A 19,156-nucleotide genomic window follows, 5' to 3' on the forward strand; every position below is an offset into this window, starting at 1 on the left:
AAATACTGTAAATGTTGAAAAACACTAACCTTTCAGGAGAGATGCAGTAGATCAGCGCGCACGTATGACGTCACCGGGTCGTACAAAAATAAAAGTCCTGTTCGCGCGACAACACACACACACGCGCGCGCGCAAATCGGAGATCGCGCGGCTCACACATCCAGAAGAATAAAAAACTCGTGAATGTTACCCTGTTACTTATTGCATAGTCAGTTATGGTATGTTTTTAAAGTTATAAATCTATGAATAAACAAATAATAATTAATTTTAAACGTGTTCTAAACATTCTGAGACTTAGCGTTTTCAAACAATGATAATTTTTTTGGCTAAAACGAATTAAATCCAATCATACTTTGTTAAAATAATAATAAAAACATCAATAGCCTGTTAAAACACCGTTATTAGCTATAGTGCTATTTCTGCACTGCAAATAATTTACTTTGACTAATGTATTAAAAGGGGTGTGTTCAAAATATTAGCACTGTGGAGTTCTTTGTTGTGAATTAAAATGGGCTATGTAAAAAATTACTATGTAATTTGATTGGGGAAGGTAAAACATATCGAGAAGAGCGGCACATTATAGGATTGTGTTGACCTTGAGTCTCCAGGGGCCTGTCTTTGACGTGCTTAGCATCACGTCAGGGTCCATAACTTTCCAAAACAAAAATAAATCCAACTCAAGTGACTAAGGCAGGAGGAACTGAAAGGTCCACCTACCAAATTTTCACAATCGAAAACATGGTGAGAATTTGAAGGGCCATCTTCTGCAGGGGAGGAACACCTGCTGCAGTAACCATTTTTGTCCAGAAGGTGACAGGATCTAGGTTTTCTTGGAGCTCAATTAGCAGCATTCACCCATGGGAAGACTTCAGTTGAGAATTCTGCAATACTTTTGACAAGAAATTGATTTTCTATGCACAACAAGACTTGTTTTCCTAGAGTCAAATCTTCAAATCGAGTTTGGAAATTTTGAATCAGTTTTTGCAGGAATTCAGCATAATTGTGGTGGTGTTTTCCTGCAGTCTGATCCAAAAGTCTTGGGAAGTGAAGCAAGTTCTGCTGTAAGTCACAATCAAAGACCTCCAGCTTCCTCTGGAAAGCACGGACAGCTGACAGCTGGACAGCTGAGGTCACACACTGTGCTGTTTTTGCCCTGGAGCTTCATATTAGGGTCATTGAGATGGGAAATAATGTCAGTTAGAAAAGCAAAAACTTTAATTTCTTCTTCATTCTTAATGAAATCCACAAATGATTTGGCTTTTGCATTCTTCTGGTCCAAAAGATAGAAGTCTCCAGCTCTTTCCGCAATGCCCAAAACCACTCCAGTACCTTGCATTTACTGCTATTAGAAATTAGTGCAACACATAATGTTGCAGAGCAGAGGATTCTGTCAAATAGTTGAAAAGTTTAATCGCTGTTGTCTTTACTTCTGAGTACCTTTCTCCAAGACTGGCACACAAAACCATCTGGTGAATTTTGCAGTGGCATGCCATTAGATCAGGATGGTGAGTACTCGAGCGTGACACTAATTCCCTCTCTCTCCCAATCGTACATGGCGTGCCATCAGTAGCAATGGAAACAACATGTTTATCTCTCTGTCTCTAAGCATCTGTCATCCCCCATTGTGTGTCCATGGAAGTTTGTGAGACCCAAAATATCTTCATAAAATTCTCCCTTTTCTTCATCAAAAATCAGGGAAGGGTTTCTTGTGTTTTCCCATGATCCATGTGTTAGATGAAACACGATTTTTTATGATTTTCTATGATTTAATGTTGACATTAAGTGACTGCATGATGAAAATTTCCAGAGCAGATGTGTGTGCATATCTTCAAGGATTGCTTGTTCTCTCATATTTTGGACTTCCCGCTTATCGCGTACCAAGGCTGCTTTCTCGCAAGTTTTGGGAAGACAGTCTTAATCTCAGAACTCAACCTTGGACGAATCACGTTATGATGATGCAGTGCTCCACTTTGTAACATGGTGTGTTTTCTTATCTTTTCACAATAAAAAGGAGGTTTTCTGGTGGGGCTTTCAGAAGCAAACCAAGGCAGACTGGGTGGTTTTGCTCTCGCTTGCAACTGAAGACGTCACTTGCGAGCTCTTAAATTGAACAAATTGTTGTGTCTTTATTTTACCAATAGTGACTTTGGCGGTAAAGAACCTTAAAGGGGCATCCAGACCCAACACCATGCTACTCTTAGTGAGGCTTCCGTCGTTCCTGACCAAACCAGTAGTCAGAACCTCTGCCAATCTCCAGATCATCACACGGTAACCTCAACTCAAGGAAATTAATATTAACAGATGCACAGAACATAAAATAAATTTTTATTTTAGCTAAATTATGTGCAATACAACTAGCATAAACTCTAATAAGAGTTTATGTCTTATTTACCAAATAAGAATATAATGTAAACTATAAGAAAATAAATTACTTTAATAAAGTGTGTGAAAAAGGCAAATGTTTATGTGTGCAATTTTTTATTACCACTGGCTAATGTGTGGCCAAATCATGGGCCATCACAATTATGTAACTTAGTTATGGAACAGCCTGTAATTACAGTTTGTAATAATGTAGATGTCACAGGCAGCTACTGTTACACATGTAACAGATTGAGTCTGTTACACATTCTTAACATTCTTCAGATTAAAAAAAAACATTTCCTAAATACGTTACAAGTGTACAGAGTTAGTATGCAATAATTAACAAAATAAGTCTACCTTAAGTGCCATACACGTCAAGTTAAAGTCACCTTTGTGCAGCAAGTGATCAAGCAAATTCTCAGTTGGTCAGGTTTGTGTCTTTGAATTTACACCATTTTTAGTAAAGACAATATACTTCTCAAAACATTTCATTACATTCAATGTTAATGCCACAGGTCATTATTCTCAGATGGACAAGGCTTCTTTGGTAATGAAATAATCAGATTTTTTTTGTACACCAGAAGGGGGTGGTTCTGTGGCACAGGTTTTGCAAAAGCCATGAGAAGATCCCATCTGGTCCTTTAGAGTTTGTTGTACATAGTTGGCGAAACAGTTTGGTATCTTGGTCAAACTTCAATAATCAGATCTGTCGAGGACAAAACACAAAAGAGTATTCCAAGAGCATGCATTGTAGACTAGAAGGAATATCCGTAAACTTGAGCAACTGTCATGAACCGCGCCTCTGTGGCTCTCTTTTTGAATGCACCTGGTTAGAGCAGCTATTTAAGCTTCTCCCAAACTCTCTTGCATTACAAAGTCTTATCCTTGCCCTGGCTGGTAATTCTGAGCATTATTAACACTATCATTGTCTTTTTGTTTTGACTTTGATCTGTTTTTGGTTTATCCTGATTGTTTGCTGCCTGCCTGTGTCCCCCGAATCTGATACTATCTGCCTGCCTCAACCCTTGCTTGACTCCGATTACGATTCTGCCTTTGCCTGTGACACCCAAAGCTCATGACCAAAGGTGAGAGTAGGAACGAAGATCGACCGGTAAATCGAGAGCTTCGCCTTGTGGTTCAGCTCCTTTTTCACCATGATAGACCAGTACAGTGACCGCATTACTGCCGAAGCTGCACCGATCCATCTGTCAAACTCTCGTTCCATCCTTCCCTCACTCGTGAACAAGAGCCCAAGATACTTAAACTCCTCCACCTGAGGCAGGAGCTCCCCACCAACCTGAAGGGGGTCCCCACCAACCCTTATCCGACTGAGAACCATGGCCTCAGACTTAGAGGTGCTGATTCTCATTCCAGCCGCTTCACACTCAGCTGTAAACCGCCCCAGCACACACTGTAGGTTCTGGCCAGATGCAGCCAACAGGACAACATCATCCACAGAAACGCTACCCTGTGGTCACCAAACCAGACCCCCTCTGGCCGCCGGCTGTGCCTTTCCATAAAAATAATGAACAGGGCCGGTGACAAAGGGCAGCCCTGTCAGAGTCCAGGTAGGACTGTCGCAGTGGGAACAAGTCTGACTTAATGCCGGCAATGCGAACCAAGCTCCTGCTCCGATCATACAGGGACCGGACAGCCCTTAACAAAGGGCCCCTTCCCCCGTATTCCCAAAGCACCCCCACAGGACACCATGAGGAACCCGGTCGAATGCATTCTCCAAATCCACAACACATGTGAACTGGTTGGGCAAACTCCCAAGAACCCTCCAGTATCCTGAAGAGGGTATAGAGCTGGTCCAGTGTGGGTGTCAATCTCTTGATCATTATGCTTTGTAATGTGTTAGATTAATAAAATACATTTGATGTATGACTCATCTATTTTTGGTAAGTCTGAATGATATGAATATGATTAAGTCAATCTTCGTGGAGGTGATTTTAGACATTAAATACAAGACATGTATTGATGTATGAAATCAAAAGTTTATGTTGTAAGCTTTTAAAAGATAATTTGTCTGCTCCAACGTGTATAATCCTCTCACGTTACTAGGATAATGACCTTATTCTTTTAATATTAAGTCAACTTTAATAGTCATTTAAGTACTGTAAAGGGGTGAAAAATCACACGACAAGGAGAGCTCAGTGCAAATCCCCGGAGGGTGGATTTTATTGACAATAAGTGTGACAATACATGAACTGGTGCTGGGAGCGAGGTGAGTTGGTGCTGTGGTCCTTCTCCTCTGCAACGACTCGTCTTAACATTTGCTTTAGAGTCTGGTTAAAACGTCCCACCAGCCTGTCAGTCTGGGGGATGATAGACGGTTGTATGGAACTGTTTCACTTTCAGCAGCCAGCAGAGGTCGGAGATGTCAGATGTCTCCACTGTTCACTACTTACCGAATTCACTCTTGTATATATTGTGCACTGAAATAAATACCACAAACCTTATACCCTCTCCTTCTCTTCTGTGTGTGGACGTGACAAAAACAAATCAGAAAAATCCCAGTTAAGATGCTAGTGTATTAGAAACTAGCCTAATTTACTATTATTGCAGTATATTCGATGAACGACACCACAATTCACAGGGACACAAGGCACCTGCGCTCTCTGGTGGAGAAATGAATGGTGAAATACATTAGATCGTTCTTAGCTATACTAGGTCTTTAAAAGGCGAGAAAAGTAAAAAGAATGAACCAGAAGTGAAACACACTATAGATACTTCAATATTCATTTTGGTGCATTTCTGTCCCTAAATATTCACACATGCAAACAATGAGCATTTCGGCGTGAGCATGTCCTCTAGCTGGTTAACAGGTTAAGAGTTTTGTTCGAAACAATTAAAAACTGAGATATTTTAAGTCACTCACACACTCTTCATAAGTTTGCTTTTATCAGTTTGACATTTATTTCCTTTAATAACCGACTTGTTTTCTTAAGAAACTGACGGCATACCAGAAATGCTATGAAAGGAATTTAACTTATTTTCTTTTGAAACTGTAGACATACATAGTTTCTATGGAGAGAATTAAACCTGACTGCATGTACTGCATTGATGGCATACCAAAAATGAAGTGGAAGGAATAGAGCTTTTCTTTTTTGGAAACTGACAGCATACCAGAGTTTCTGTGAAAGAAATGAAACTTGTTTTCTCTAGAAACTCACAGCATACCAGAGATGCTGTGGAAGAAATGAAACATATACCATGGTGTGGTGTGTGCTTTTGGACATGTGACTCGATTGTGCGGCTGATCAGAATTCTGGTGTTTGTGAGCATTGTGGTTGGCTGGTGGGTGAGCCTGGCAGTTCTGTTACATATTTATAATCACGGCTGTTATAAATACAATCAGCGGTTCCTGACATGTAGTAATCTATTCCCGACACCTATGACAACCATCTATTTAAATCTCAATCATTCAACCTGTATCTATTGCTTGGCTGCACGCAACTCTAATTGCTCTCTGTTTCTTGGCTACACCCCATTGACTTTTGCAATGAAAAATATGCTATTGTTAGCACAACTCGTTCTATTACTCACCATGTCTGAACACAAATAAAGAAACAGAAATCTTTGCAGAAGCTCACGGCTGGCTTATAAACAACTTTAGGAGTTCACTCAAAAAGGTTTCTGTCATCTTTTACTCTTTCTCTTGTCATTACAAATCCTTATGTCATGCTCTCTTTTGAGGAACACCAAAGAAGATTTTTTAATTACTATTTCTTACAGATACAGTGGCAAATCATAAAATTAGTCCACAAAAATTTTATTAAAACCAAAATTAAAACTAACTGACTTGTTCAATCATTTCTTGAGGCAAAATTTTTTGAGGCAAAACCCATTTCATTTTTCATGATCAATCATTTTCATCATCAATACATTTTTTGTTATATGTGGCTGTCAACACTCTCTTATATTTTAGAGTTAAAGGAATTTTCCAGTTGGTATGCCATCAAAGAAAATGTGTTTTATACCTCTCGCCACATCTCTGGTATGCCGTCAGTTTCTAAAGAAAATATATTTCCTCACTCAACAAAAACAGTTATCAGCACTGTACACAAACAGTGCTACTAACACTCTTTGCTCCAATCTAGCATCTTTTTTAAACTTTTGCCCGAACCTTTTCCAGACCAGTACCCCTGTGCCCCTTGGATGTCCGATGTTCTCAGTGAACATTGCTCCAGGCTCAGGGCTACAGAGAGGAAGTGGCACACATCAAAAAACTTTTCTGACTTTAGTGTGTCACTCCTCACTTCCTTCTTTGCAAATATCTTTACTGCTAAAATGGCATGTATGTTTTTCTTTTTTTGAGTTCTAGATTAGAGACTCCTCGATTTTGCCCTGTTCTCGTTTTTAATTTGTGGGTTCTTTTTTCTCATCTTGTTTTATAATTTTTTTATTCCATTTCATTACATTCCTATCCATTTATTTATTTGCTCTTATGTTGTTTTCCCTAGATTAGTTTGATTTGAATAAATGTGTGTCCTCCTTGTGTTGTGATTTTGAGATGGGTCATCAGCCACCAATTCAGGACACAACAAAATGCCAAAAACCTCATAACAAATACACACTCTCTCTCTCCTTCTTCCCTGAGGCAGATGTTTCAATCAAGAAAACTTTAAATAAATTCAAGAGAACTCAAAATCAATAGACTTAATCCATAAATATAGAATGTCCAACATTGCAGCATTTTGCACAATATTTGTATACTTCTAATTCATTAAAATACATCAGTTGTTGTGGTGGAATAACAAACATAAAATACACAAAATGTCTGAAAACAAAAGATGGAATAGAGTTTTAATTATGATTTTCTACAGTCACATAAATCCTTCCTAAGGTTAAAATTTTTATGAGCATTAGGAATAGCTGTCTACGTCATAGTTTTACAGGAACCACCCATTTTTGAGGGAGGAATAATAAAAGTGAAAGCAGACTTTGTGAATATAAATAAGAGAGAGCAGAAACTGTACTGTTCATTTTTCAAGAAGGGGAAAGCTTTAAAACACACACTCTCTTATAACACAATGGCACAATTTCTTTACATTGCAATAGATTTTGGAACATCATACAGTGGATATGCCTTCAGCTTTAAGACTGATAAACATCTAGAACAAATTAGACTTCCTTCCTGGGGTATGAATCAAAGTCAAAAAACTTTTAAAACCCCCACCTGCATTTTGTTTGATGAAGAACAGAACTTCCAGAAGTTTGGTTATGATGCTATGAAAACATACACACAGTTGATGAAAAAAGAAACAGCAAAGAAACACTATCTATTTGAACACTTCAAAATGGAGCTGTATAATAAAGTAAGTCAACTTTTATTAATGTTTACCTTATATACACCATATTATTTATCTGCTGGCTAATATCACTGAAAATATGATTTGATGCACTTTCATTGAGCAACATTAATTTAAGTAAACACTTTTGTTGCAAAGAAAATCCACAGAGGTTTGATGATTACAGCATCAAATGGGAAAAGAATGGAGGCTATAAAGGTTTTCTCTGAGAGTCTGCGATACCTAAAGGATCATGCACTGGACAAAATTGAACAAAACACTCAAGGACGAAAGTTCATTGCATCTGATGTGACGTGGGTGTTAACAGTTCCTGCTATCTGGCATGCGGCAGCTAAACAATTCATGAGAGAAGCAGCTGTTGAGGTGAGTTAAAAAAAACTAACAAAAAAAAACACTGGAATATCAGCTACTCATGAGAACCAATCTTGTACACATAAAATATTATTCACCTGTTCTTTTTAAAGACATAAGTATGAATAATGAATAAATGAATACATTTTGTAGGCTGGTCTTGTGACGGATTCTACACCTGAAAGACTCATCTTTGCTCTGGAACCAGAGGCTGCGTCTGTGTTCTGTAAGCAGCTACCAAGTGATCGATTCATAGCAGAAGGAGAGTATGAAGAAAAATTGGAACAGCAACCAGGAAGCCGGTACATGGTTGTAGATTGTGGAGGTACACGCTTAAAAAAATACACACGTACATAATGATTAAGAAAAGGTTTCTGCAACACAAGGTGGACACTTCACGTTTTATAGTTTGTGATGTTTCTAAGGTCTAAGGTCTCTAAGGATTATTTGACGCTAAAAATACTTGATAACTCTTTAGATTACAGCATAGCTTTAATCAATTAGCGATGATCTTCAATGTGGTGTCTGGTAGCTCATATTAAGTATGTGAGTCACCCACTATAGGGGTTGACAACAAAATGTCCAATGATCAGATTGAACAATGCTTGGTCAGTTCTCTGCTGCACAAGAGCATCTACCCATCCACTGACCACAGCGTCCTAACCTATTCTTTGCCAAAGATGGCCTTCACATTCATCCAGGCCCCCATCTAGTTCGGCAGTAAATAGAAAAGTTAGAAAGACTATGACAGGCAACCCAGAGTGAATTGATCCTTGGGATAGGTCAGGGTAAAGAATCTTTCCCAAAAACTTAAAAAGTCTGTATCTGGGTCCCAAAGGAGCATGAAGAATCACAGTTGGACCAACACCCATGGGATGGATCCCTGCGTTTTAGCTCAATGCCCTACCATGGGTACGTTACTTGTACAGTATCTGGGTATGTTTGTGGTCTTCTGCAGACAATCTGTACTGGCTATGCAAGTTCAGAGGCACCACTTCACTTCAGTGTTGCATGGATACATTGCAGTCCTATTGGTGAACTATGTAACATTGCAACCAAAAAAGGCCATAGGTTATGACCAAACTTGATTATGCATGTCAAGCTACAGTTGAAGATGCTCCAGCAGAAGCACAACTTCAGGTGCATCCCTCCCAAATTGGTTTGAAGCGATCAACCTGAAGGACAAATACTTTCATGTTTCAATTCTTCCACATTACATTTCTGTGGTTTACGTTTAAAGGATGAACCTTTAAAGGTTCTGCACTTCTGGCTGTCCATGTTACCCTGTGTCTTCACAAAAGTCAAAAGTTGCAGTTGGGCTTGTTGGTCACCAGGAAAGAGAATACTCCCTGTTGCACAGGATCTTTTATCTTGGTATAAAGTTGGATTTACAGCACACCTCATGCAGGAACATGCTCAGTCAGTACTGAACTGTCTGAATATGTTCAAAAGCAGAATGGCAATCCTAGTAAAACAGTTTCAGATGCTCTTGGGGCATTCCGCTGAGGCTGCCTCATATGAGAACGCTTTAACAAGAAACAGTTTGATGGCCAAGTCCTGAGGGTACGTGGCATTGCTCCACTTACTGGGTCCAAGTCACAACAGCCTACTGCCAAGCAGGTCCTGCTCATGGCGCCTTACACTCTGACCTGGTACCCAGAACTAATGTTCCTTGTGACAGCCCCATTCTGGCAGATACCTCTGAAGAAGGATCTACTGACTCAGAGATGAAAAACCAGCATCCAGACCTCTGGAAACATGATGTTTGGTCCTTGGATGGGATGTGGAAGTTCTACTTGATCTAACCTAGGAGGTAGTTGACATCATTGTTTTGATGAGAGCATTGGGTGGAGCTAAAGAGGCATCAATTAACTGGGTGGAGCTAAACAGGCATCGAGTAGCATAGATGAGCAGAATTAAACAAGCAGTAATGTTGAATCAGTAGGAGGGGCTAAACAGAATGTTGTAGAATCTGGACTGGAGCTTGATAACATCTTGCTGCAACCTCTGGAAGTAATCAGAATTTCCTTCAGGATTTCTAGTTTGGTTGGATGCATTGGTGACAAGCACATCTCCATCATCACACCATCTGAAAATAAAAACTCATTACTGTATGGGATGAAAGTATGACGAATGTAAGGTGATCTATAACCATGGCAAAGTTGTTTATTATTTATTTGTTCATCTTTAATTCCTATAAAAACAAAAGCAAAAGTTTTTTTTTTCTTTTTTTCTATTTTACATTTTTCCAGTATGACCATTTCCATCTGGTGATGCTGCAGGTTCTCCCATTTTTCTGCCTTCTTAATCTTTTGACTGAGAACAAGTATAACCTTTTTGTACCCTTACGAAATGTAGAAGGATTGATTAAACAATACTTAATTATGTGAAAGAGTGTTAGACTATGAGGGGAAAAACAGCACTGAAATAGATACAAAAAGTGGCTGCAGCGCCACTTCAAATTGAACACACCTAGTGATGTAGAATCAGTGGGCAGAACTAAACAGACAGTGATGTCGAATCAGTGGTCAGGGCTGAACAGGCAAAGATGTAGAATTGGTGGTACAGTCATAAGATGGTGGCGACAGCATAGCCTGGCCTTAAAATGCTAAATGCCACAGCACCCTGTAATGTCACAGCTACCAATCAGGAGTCAACTCAAGTCATCTCTGATCATCATGAACCAAGTCACGTCACCACTGATCATCCTGAATCTCCTCACTTCTCCACTGTCTCTTCACATCCCCACTGATCATTCAAAGTCTGCTCACATCATGTCAGTCAAGTTTAAGCCTGCTAATGTCATGCCTGCCACTCCAGAACCTGCTCACATTGTGCCAGTGAAGTCAGAGTTTACTCATGCTATGTCTGCTAAACTAGAATTCACCTGATACTCCAGGGCCTGTGAACCTCACGTCTGCTACATTGAGTGTTATTCACATCATGTCTACCCGTCCAGGGCCACTGCACAAGATGGCCGTCCCACCTGATTTCAAGGTCAAGATGGCTGCCGCAACAGAGCCCTGTCATATCACACCGGTCCTCTCTGAGTCAAGCCAAGTCACAGCTGATCTTCATGAGTTAAGACGAGCTACAGTTGATTTTCCTCAGTCAAGCCACAGCATCGCTGATCTGCCAGAATTTTTTCATGACTCATGGAATGAGGAGGTCAGCTTTCCTGAAAAGAGGATACAACACCGAATGGGCAATGGAGTCAGATAACTCGAGGGGGTGTGAACTAAAGAGAGACGACGATAAATATTGATAACTGCTGGAGTGTGGACGCACTTTTTCTTGTGTGAATAAACTCAGCAGCTGATGTTTGTATCATATGCATCTGTCGAATAAATGATTTGGAATATAAATTTATGTCTCCTCTTCAATAAAAGAATGCACATGGATTGCAGAAAATAATTAATCCAACACTATGGAGGCCATCTATGAACCTTCACCCTGTTCGATCACAGCTAAGGAGGCCACCTGTAAGACCTCTTCTTACCCGGTCCTGGCTATGGAGGCTGCCGATGAATTCTCATCTTTCACCTTGTCCTACTGTCACATCTCTGGACTCTTTTTGTTTATGGTTTTTGTCTCGTGCCATGTGCTCCCTGTGCCCTGCCTTCCCTCCATGTTAATTGTATTATTGTCTGCAGCTGTGTCTCGTCAGTGTAGTCAATTTCCTTGTGTATTTAGTCCTGAGTGTTTTGAGTTCCCATTGTCCGATCGTCAATGTCCATACGTGGTTTTTGTCCTGCTTGTCTGTTCTGCCTGCCTTTGTATCTTTATTTTATCCCGTTTGGATTAAATCTGTTTAAGTTTATTTCGAGTCGTGTGTGCCTTGTCTCGCGAAAGCGCGAACGTGACAGTACAATCAGACCTTAAAAGTTAGCGTGTTTTCCCCTTTTTGCTTTATTTTTTGTCACTATGTTTACCCCGTTTATCGACCCGTCTGTCCTCATCCTCCGGCTGGAGCAGGGGGATTGCTCTCGAGGAATATACACAGACATTCTTCGTCCTCACAAACGACTCCTGTTACCCGGACAGCTTTCTGTGCGAGATTTACTTCCGCGGACTTAACATCACCAATCAAGCTCAGCTGTTCGGGAACGGTCCTCGAGAGAGCCTCGCCGCATACATCGAGTGGGTGCTGGTGTCCTGCAAATCGTCAATGACTGTTGCGCTGGAGAACAACGACACCAGCCCCACTCCAGATCCAGAACCCAGCCCATCATCTCCCCGCGATGCGGAGTTCCAGTCTGAGCCCACCGATGGCGCGGTCGCTGAGTCTGGGACGACCACGGAACCCTAGCCGAGGAGAGCAACAGAGCCGTGGAGCGCCACCGGACCCGAGCCGACTGCGACACACCAGGTGCGTGAGCTGTCAACAGAGCTCGCCACGGGGGAGACAGCCGACTGCAATGAGAGCGCGGAGTGGAGTGGAGCCCACTGCACATCGGCTGAGGATGAGCTGATCATCCACCTGGGGCTGCTGGATCTACAAAAGGAGCTGGACGATGTCGACCTGGACATAGACTGGGCACCTCCCCTGTGTACAGAGTTCCTGTTCTCGTTCAGCTACCCCATTAGCCCGCTGGTTCCGCCCAGCCGTCCTGTTAGCCCGTTGGTTCCGCCCAGCCGCCCTGTTAGCCCGCTGGTTTCGCCCAGCCGCCCTGTTAGCCCGCTGGTTCCGCCCAGCCGCCCTGTTAGCCCGCTGGTTCCGCCCAGCCGTCCTGTTAGCCCGCTGATTCCGCCCAGCCATCCTGAATGCCTGCCTCAGGAGCGCACCCTAGAGACTGTTCCCCGTGCGCTCCTTCCAGTTCCAGTGCCCGCGCCACGTGCGCTCCCTTCAGTGCCCGCGCCATGTGCGCTTCCAGTTTTCCCACCCTCCCACCCGGGTCACACTACATCGATGGATCCCAGCAGCCCCTGCGCTCATCCTCAGCTCACCAACTGGAGCTCGCCACAGGTCTGCTGGTCTCCATCGCCGTTGAGGGTGAAGGATCCCTCGCCTCGCCGTCATGCCTCCGAGTCCCAGACTCCATCTCGGCTTGTAGACCCGTCGGCTCCCCCTGGGCTCCTAGCTCCCTCCTCTCCACCGTGGTCCGTCAGTCCACCAGCTCCACCAGGCTCCAGTCGACCATCCGTCGCCTCAGGATTCCTCTCCTCCGGCTTCGCCTCGTCCCTCCATCCCACCGGCTCTGTCAGGCTCCTCCTTCCCTCCGGCTTCACCTCAGCTCTGGCTCCACCGCGTCCTCCCCGTCTCCGTGTCAGTCGTCGAAGCCTGCGGCATCGCCTAGGACCTCCAGCACCTCGGCGTCACCCTGGCTCTTCGGCTCTCCGCCTCCACCTCAGTCTCCTCCACCAACTGTTCCGCCGCCGTCGGTCGGCCCCATGGAGTCGATGGCTGTTCCTCCTCCATGGCTCCTCCCTCCATCGGCTCCACCGTGGACCACCATAGCTGGGCTCTGGATCTCCTCCTGCTCCGGACTCCTCCTGTCTCCTCCCTGGCTCCTCCCTCTGTCTGATCCTCCCTGGACTCCCATCTGCCTGCCCCCTCCGGGGGGCCGTCCTCCACCAGAACCTCCTCCCAAGATCCTATATCCCCAGTTCCTAGTCATTTTGTTTGTTTTGTTGTTACCCTTTAGGTGCGAGGACGCACCTTCCGGGAGGGGGGGGGTAATGTCACATCTCTGGACTCTTTTTGTTTATGGTTTTTGTCTCGTGCCATGTGCTCCCTGTGCCCTGCCTTCCCTCCATGTTAATTGTATTATTGTCTGCAGCTGTGTCTCGTCAGTGTAGTCAATTTCCTTGTGTATTTAGTCCTGAGTGTTTTGAGTTCCCATTGTCCGATCGTCAATGTCCATACGTGGTTTTTGTCCTGTCTGCCTGTTCTGCCTGCCTTTTGTATCTTTATTTTATCCCGTTTGGATTAAATCTGTTTAAGTTTATTTCGAGTCGTGTGTGTGCCTTGTCTCGCGAAAGCGTGAACGTGACACCTACCGTGGTTGATTTGAATTGTTTAAAACAAATGGAATGCAATTTTGGCCAGTGAAAGATCTATACTAATTGATGTTTTTGTTAGTTCTTTTAAATTAAACAGATTAGGTCTGTTATGAAAGCCTTTTTTTCAACTGAAAATCTTGGCTAAAGTCAAGCCCCTATTCAAGCCATTTGTGTAAGGAGTTGAGCTTTTATAACTTCAAGGCTAGACTACTGTAACTCATTATATGTTGATTTGGATCAGTCATCTCTTCAGCGCTTGCAGCTTTAAACTGTGACTAAAAAGTATGAGCACATTACTCCAGTCTTAGCTTCACTACACTCTCTTAGCTTCCTTTCTGTTTCAGGATTGAGTTTAAAATTTTGTCTGTTTTTAAGATTTTAAATGGGTTGGCATCTGCACATTTATCATGTCCACACTACTGTTAAATCACTGTGGCCGTCCAGTGAGGTAATCCCGGATGTCCTGAGAATAAATAAATAAAGAGTTTAATTTATAATTTTTAAATCATTAAGTTAATCATCACCTATATTCCTTTGCTTTTATTTTAAACTGAGTTGAAACATTGAGACCTTATTGTTTGTGTGTGAGCTTTTCTGGACATTGTGAAGCACTTTGGTCAAGCACTTATGTTTTTGGTTTTTTTTTAAATGTGCTATTTAAATAAATTTAAACTTAACTGAATTTTGTATCTTGCAGGTGGTACTATTGATATAACAGTCCACGAGGTGCTGGATGACGGCAAATTAAAGGAGCTGCACGCTGCATCAGGAAATGACATGGGTGGACAGTCAGTAGACAAGAATATTATGTCTTTTCTAAAAGACGTTTTCTCAGAGGACATTTTTGAAAAATTTATGAGAGAACACCCAAGTGAAGCACTTAGACTGAAGTATGACATTGCACTTATAAAATGTTGTGATGATGTTGTGAGGCTTTCGTGTCCTTACAGCTTACAAGATCTTGCTAAAGGCATACAGAGCACAGAAAGTTATTTTGAGGATGTTGAGGGAGCGGTGTGGGATGATGGTGGAATATTCATTGAACAAGAAAAGCTTAAAAGCTTCTTTGATACCAGCTTCAGTGCTATAGAAAGCACAATTAATCAGATCCTTAAAAACACAGAGCTGAAGATTGAGTACATGTTGTTGGTGGGAGGCTATGCTGAATGTCCATTTCTGAGGAATTTCATGAAGGAGCAATTTGGCAGCGTTTGCAAAATACTTTGCCCTGAACAACCTCAGGCAGTAATTTTAAAGGGAGCGATCCTGTATGGAAAAACACCTTCTGTGGTTAAATCCCGTATTAGTGCTCTCACATATGGGTTTAAAACAAGTCGATTATTTGATGAAACCAAACACAGGGGCAAAAACAAATATGAAAACACAGAAGGAAAAATGTACTGTAGAGTCTGCTTTGACCAGCTTGTCAGCAGAGGAGAGTCATTTAAATGTGATGAAGTCCGTACTTTCGTAACATGCCCATTAAATCCACTGCAAACATCAATAAAATTTACATTTTACAGCTCTGAAAAACAAGAAGTGAAGTTTACAGATGAGCCGATGGTAGAAGAGATTGGTTCTTTATTAGTTAACATGCCTAACACTGACAAAGGCAAACAACGAAAGGTCAGGTTGGAGATCAAATTTGGCTCCACTGAAATGCAGGCAACTGCTACTGATTTAGAATCAGGTGAAACAAGAACAACCAAACTGGACTTCATGAGCAAGCAGTAATTTTTATTCAAATTCATAAATATGTGCCTGAATATTGTAAAAACCAACAACAACAAAATCCTCATATTGGCACAATAAATTATATAATCATAATATTCTGTAGTGTGCAAGCACAACCTTACAGGTTAAGTATTATTTGATTAAAATCAAAATATCCAGTTAGGGCCTAGTCTCCCTAAATTCTTTTATATGTCAATTAATTAATATAATATAATATAATAATTACTGTATGAGCACAATAATGCCATATTAACTTATTTTAATTACTCTGATAATTCCTACAAATGTGGTGTACGACTATACCAGAATATTATCTAGTTGAACAAAGCCAATTAACAAAATATAACATATAACAATTTTTAGCAATATTTATGTTTTTGTTTTAAGACATTACAACTAAAACAAAGAAAATAAATAAAAAACAAGCAAATTAATTTCAGTTTCTCTAAAAAAACAAACAAAAAAACTAGTTATGTGTGTATTAACTAATTTTATTTTTTTTTATTTTCTGCATGCAATATATGCCTTCAAAGAGTTTGAAAACAGTATGTATTGATTGTATTGATTATATACAATCTAAGGTAATGGGGTAAAAAAAAGGTGTGACAATTGACTTTTGCTTAGATTATAAACATATTTAAAACATATATGAACATTATAAATTATGTGCATGCAAACTCAAGCTGAGTTAACGCTACATATTATTAGCTCTTTTTGTCAGCGACAGTGTTGTGATAATCAGATAAAATGGTACTCCTTCATGCATTATGTAAAAAGGGACAGCAACACCTGTATTGTTTAACAAAGTTAAAACTATTCAATATATAGTATACATCTTGTCTTACCTTATGAATAGAATAGTTACTCTTAATGAGAGGATCATAGGTTAACAACAAAGAAGTTTGTAATTTTTGTTATTTTTAATTACAGTCCTTTCAGGTTCTGTGTGAGGTGACAAATGACACACACAAAGTTTGTTGATATTGTTGAAGGATGCTTAGTTATGTTTTTATGTTTATTCATTCATTTGTAATTATTTATAATCACTTAACAATGGATTTTTTATCGTTTGATTATTTTGATCATATATTCATATGAAGCATTTTTACTGTTTATTCATTCATTGTGCTTCTATATTTTGTATTTCTTATTAATTTTTTCTTGCTTATGTATTTTCATTGTTGTTCAGTCTCTGCTTGTGTCAAAGCTTGTGGTGTTTCATGAAATGTTTTGTCTGATAGATAAAGGGAAATTTATGGAAGGCCAAAGTTTATGGGATGTTGCTGTGAAGCTATAACTATGTTATATATGTTATATCGAATTTGTGCTTGTTAGACGAAGAGTGAACTAAGATTGTTCAATAAATTCTGTTACTATTTACTATCATCACCTTGTCTCCTGCTTCTGCTCTGTTCTTGACTGACATAAAACTGTTAAACACTCTTTTTGGGAACCAACAGCTCTGCTGACTAGTTGTTTTGTTTCTGGACTAACTGATATTTTCTGGGGCTGGATTCTAAATACTATCTGGTGTGGAGACCCGATCTATTATTTTGCCATTGTCGGCAGGATGGAACAACGTTGGGTGTTTTCTTCATAAGAGTCTGGATTCTCTCTCGCACAACCAGATGGTGAAACATCCCAGACCACTGGGCTTCTAATTTCAGGCCATGAGTACAATCAATCAATCAATCGTTTTTATTTATATAGCGCTTTTAACAACACAGGTTGCATCAAAGCACTGTACAGTATAATGTAGAAGAGTACAATGACAGGGATGTATAATGACGAGAGTGACCAATTTCTTATTAAATGCAGAGACGGTCTCTGTAGTCAATTCAACGATAGTCACTAGAAGTTAAGTGTCCCCAACCAAGCAAGCCAGAGGCGACAGCGGCAAGGAAACAAAACCCCATGCATACAGAATGGAGAAAAAAAAACCTTGGGAGAAACCAGACTCAGTTGGGGTCAGTTCTCCTCTGACCGGACGCCCAGCACTTAACTTCCAGTTCAATTTTAAACGCGGCTGTGTCAGGTAGTGTAAATGACTTAGTGTGTATGTGTGTGTGTGTGCATCAGGATCTGGTGATCTGTCGACGGGCGCATCTAGGTGTTCTGGTCTCTGATGAACATAATCTCTGGGTGCTGATCCACCATCTAGTCTGGATACAAACTGTGAAAACAGATTGAGAAAGAGACAGGACTAATATTAGCGTAGATGCCATTCTTTTTATGATGTCACAAGTACATCGTATTGTAGGAGTAGTGTTCCCGGTTCCAGCAAATCTAAGTAATGCAGCCTAAAAATCCTTTAACGGATTTGAATAATAAAAAGTGTGTTGGTGTGTTTTGTGTAGGCTAAATTAAAAAGATGTGTCTTTAGTCTAGATTTAAACTGGCAGAGTGTGTCTGCTTCCCGAACAGAGTTAGGGAGATTGTTCCAGAGTTTAGGTGCTAGATAGGAAAAGGATCTGCTGCCCGCAGTTGATTTTGATATTCTAGGTATTATCAAATGGCCAGAGTTTTGAGAACGCAGCGGACGTGCAGGACTATAATGTGATAAGAGCTCGCTCAAGTATTGAGGAGCTAAACCATTCAGGGCTTTATAGGTAATTAATAAGATTTTAAAATCTATTCGATGTTTGATAGGGAGCCAGTGGAGTGTTGACAGAACCGGGCTAATATGATCATACTTCCTAGTTCTAGTAAGGACTCTGTCAGCTGCGTTTTGGACTAGCTGAAGTTTGTTTATCAAATGGACAAGGTCTTCTCCTGGCTTAACTACTGCAAAGCAGAGTGTGTTCTGTTTTGATATTTCATGAAAATTCAGTTGTGCTGTGTTAGTAGCTTGTCTACTGGGTCGGATCAAATCATTTTATTTCCAGTTATGGAGGTGTCTAGATGGTAAGCTAGATGATGTAATTGAATCGCTGACAGAACAACTAAAACAGTAATTTACGATCAAAGAAGCAGAACAAGAAATAGTTCAATATAAGATCAAGGTGCAAAGGGGCGGTCTTTTGGAGCCTAAAGACATCAAAAGAGCCTGGTGGAAAATAAAAAAAATGAAAACCAGAGAATCAAGGCAAATCCCTTGGATTTTTGCCACTTTGTCTAAAAGTAGGAATTGGGAAATGAAACTTTTTAATAGACATAACAGAGACAAAGAAGTAATGAAGAGAAAGCTGAAGGGGTTACAAGATAGATAATGACACTGTGTAGCGAATTACATTAAACAAGAATTATTTATGATTTATAAGTAATCATTTAAGATTTTATAGAGAATTTGAACAGAATCACTGTTTCACGGCCAACCATTAACTGAATGAGTCATGTAACATCAACTCTGCGTTAGAAATTAAAATCCAAATATAGTAAAAACAATTAATAAG

General features: G+C 40.7%; 1 protein-coding gene and 1 long non-coding RNA gene across 2 annotated transcripts; one reads left to right on the top strand and one right to left on the bottom strand.

Moving 5' to 3' along the window:
- The first annotated feature begins 7,341 nt into the window (after positions 1 to 7,341).
- LOC122331539 (heat shock 70 kDa protein 12A-like) lies at positions 7,342 to 17,153 on the top strand. Its single transcript, XM_043229024.1, has 4 exons — positions 7,342 to 7,682; positions 7,815 to 8,039; positions 8,181 to 8,352; positions 14,728 to 17,153. The coding sequence occupies exons 1-4, from the start codon at positions 7,398 to 7,400 to the stop codon at positions 15,762 to 15,764; spliced, it is 1,719 nt and encodes a 572-aa protein (XP_043084959.1). The 5' UTR covers positions 7,342 to 7,397; the 3' UTR covers positions 15,765 to 17,153.
- LOC122331630 lies at positions 8,360 to 13,095 on the bottom strand. Its single transcript, XR_006248259.1, has 3 exons — positions 11,527 to 13,095; positions 11,316 to 11,364; positions 8,360 to 11,205 (listed from the first exon to the last, which is right to left on the bottom strand). It is a non-coding gene; the product is annotated as an uncharacterized LOC122331630 (long non-coding RNA).
- Positions 17,154 to 19,156: the final 2,003 nt, after the last annotated feature.

This window comes from Puntigrus tetrazona, unplaced genomic scaffold, assembly GCF_018831695.1.
Source record: "Puntigrus tetrazona isolate hp1 unplaced genomic scaffold, ASM1883169v1 S000000001, whole genome shotgun sequence".
NCBI lineage: Eukaryota > Metazoa > Chordata > Actinopteri > Cypriniformes > Cyprinidae > Puntigrus > Puntigrus tetrazona.

Excerpts from the sequence above, each read along its gene's own strand:
- LOC122331539 (XM_043229024.1), top strand. The coding sequence starts at position 7,398 with ATGGCACAATTTCTTTACATTGCAATAGATTTTGGAACATCATACAGT. Across the intron at positions 7,683-7,814 it reads AAATGGAGCTGTATAATAAA|AAAATCCACAGAGGTTTGAT; the intron begins GTAAGTCAACTT and ends TTTGTTGCAAAG. Across the intron at positions 8,040-8,180 it reads TGAGAGAAGCAGCTGTTGAG|GCTGGTCTTGTGACGGATTC; the intron begins GTGAGTTAAAAA and ends TACATTTTGTAG.